The sequence below is a fragment of the Sesamum indicum genome, linkage group LG11, assembly GCF_026168435.1.
Source record: "Sesamum indicum cultivar Baizhima isolate 11 linkage group LG11, ASM2616843v1, whole genome shotgun sequence".
Classification (NCBI taxonomy): domain Eukaryota; kingdom Viridiplantae; phylum Streptophyta; class Magnoliopsida; order Lamiales; family Pedaliaceae; genus Sesamum; species Sesamum indicum.
In genome coordinates this window covers 9,054,457-9,054,943 of record NC_142667.1, presented here as the reverse complement: position 1 = coordinate 9,054,943, position 487 = coordinate 9,054,457, and the positions used below count along the sequence as shown (strand labels likewise).

The 487-nt window shown below is 42.7% G+C and overlaps 1 protein-coding gene across 1 annotated transcript; it reads right to left on the bottom strand.

Annotated features, from left to right (window-relative positions):
- Positions 1-487, bottom strand: LOC148785081 (arabinogalactan protein 23-like). Its single transcript, XM_088875835.1, has one exon. It carries the CDS (start codon positions 372-374, stop codon positions 174-176), a length of 201 nt encoding a protein of 66 aa, XP_088731961.1. The 5' UTR covers positions 375-487; the 3' UTR covers positions 1-173.

Here is a 487-nt window from a genome sequence, read left to right as displayed (position 1 = left end):
TAAAAATAAACTTCTTTCACATCTAACTTTATTTGAAATAAGGTAATAAATACCACCTTACATAAAATACAATCTTATCTCAATAATATTGAATTTTTCATCTTTCGAGCAAAAAAGAAAAAAAGAAAATTATGAGTTAAGAACCACACTAGCAAACTTTTATTTCACTCTTTCTAGTGCATGTAAAGGGCAAAGAAGGACAGGATGGTGGCACCCATCAAGGACCCCACGGCCGGCAAGGAAACGACGGCATCACTAGCCAAGATTGGCGTCGGTGCTTGTGCTGGTGCCTCAGAGACTGTGGTGGCAACGGCGACGCTCATGGACGCGGCGGCCAAGACAACGGCGGTACAGGCAATTTTCTTCATCTCCATGTTGGTGAAATTAACTCGGTGAGAAACTGCCGAATGGGATTGAATGCAGCAATTGCCAACCGATCCTGCCTGCTTGTCTTTGCTGGTGTGTGTTGGTGTTTATTGTGAATGAA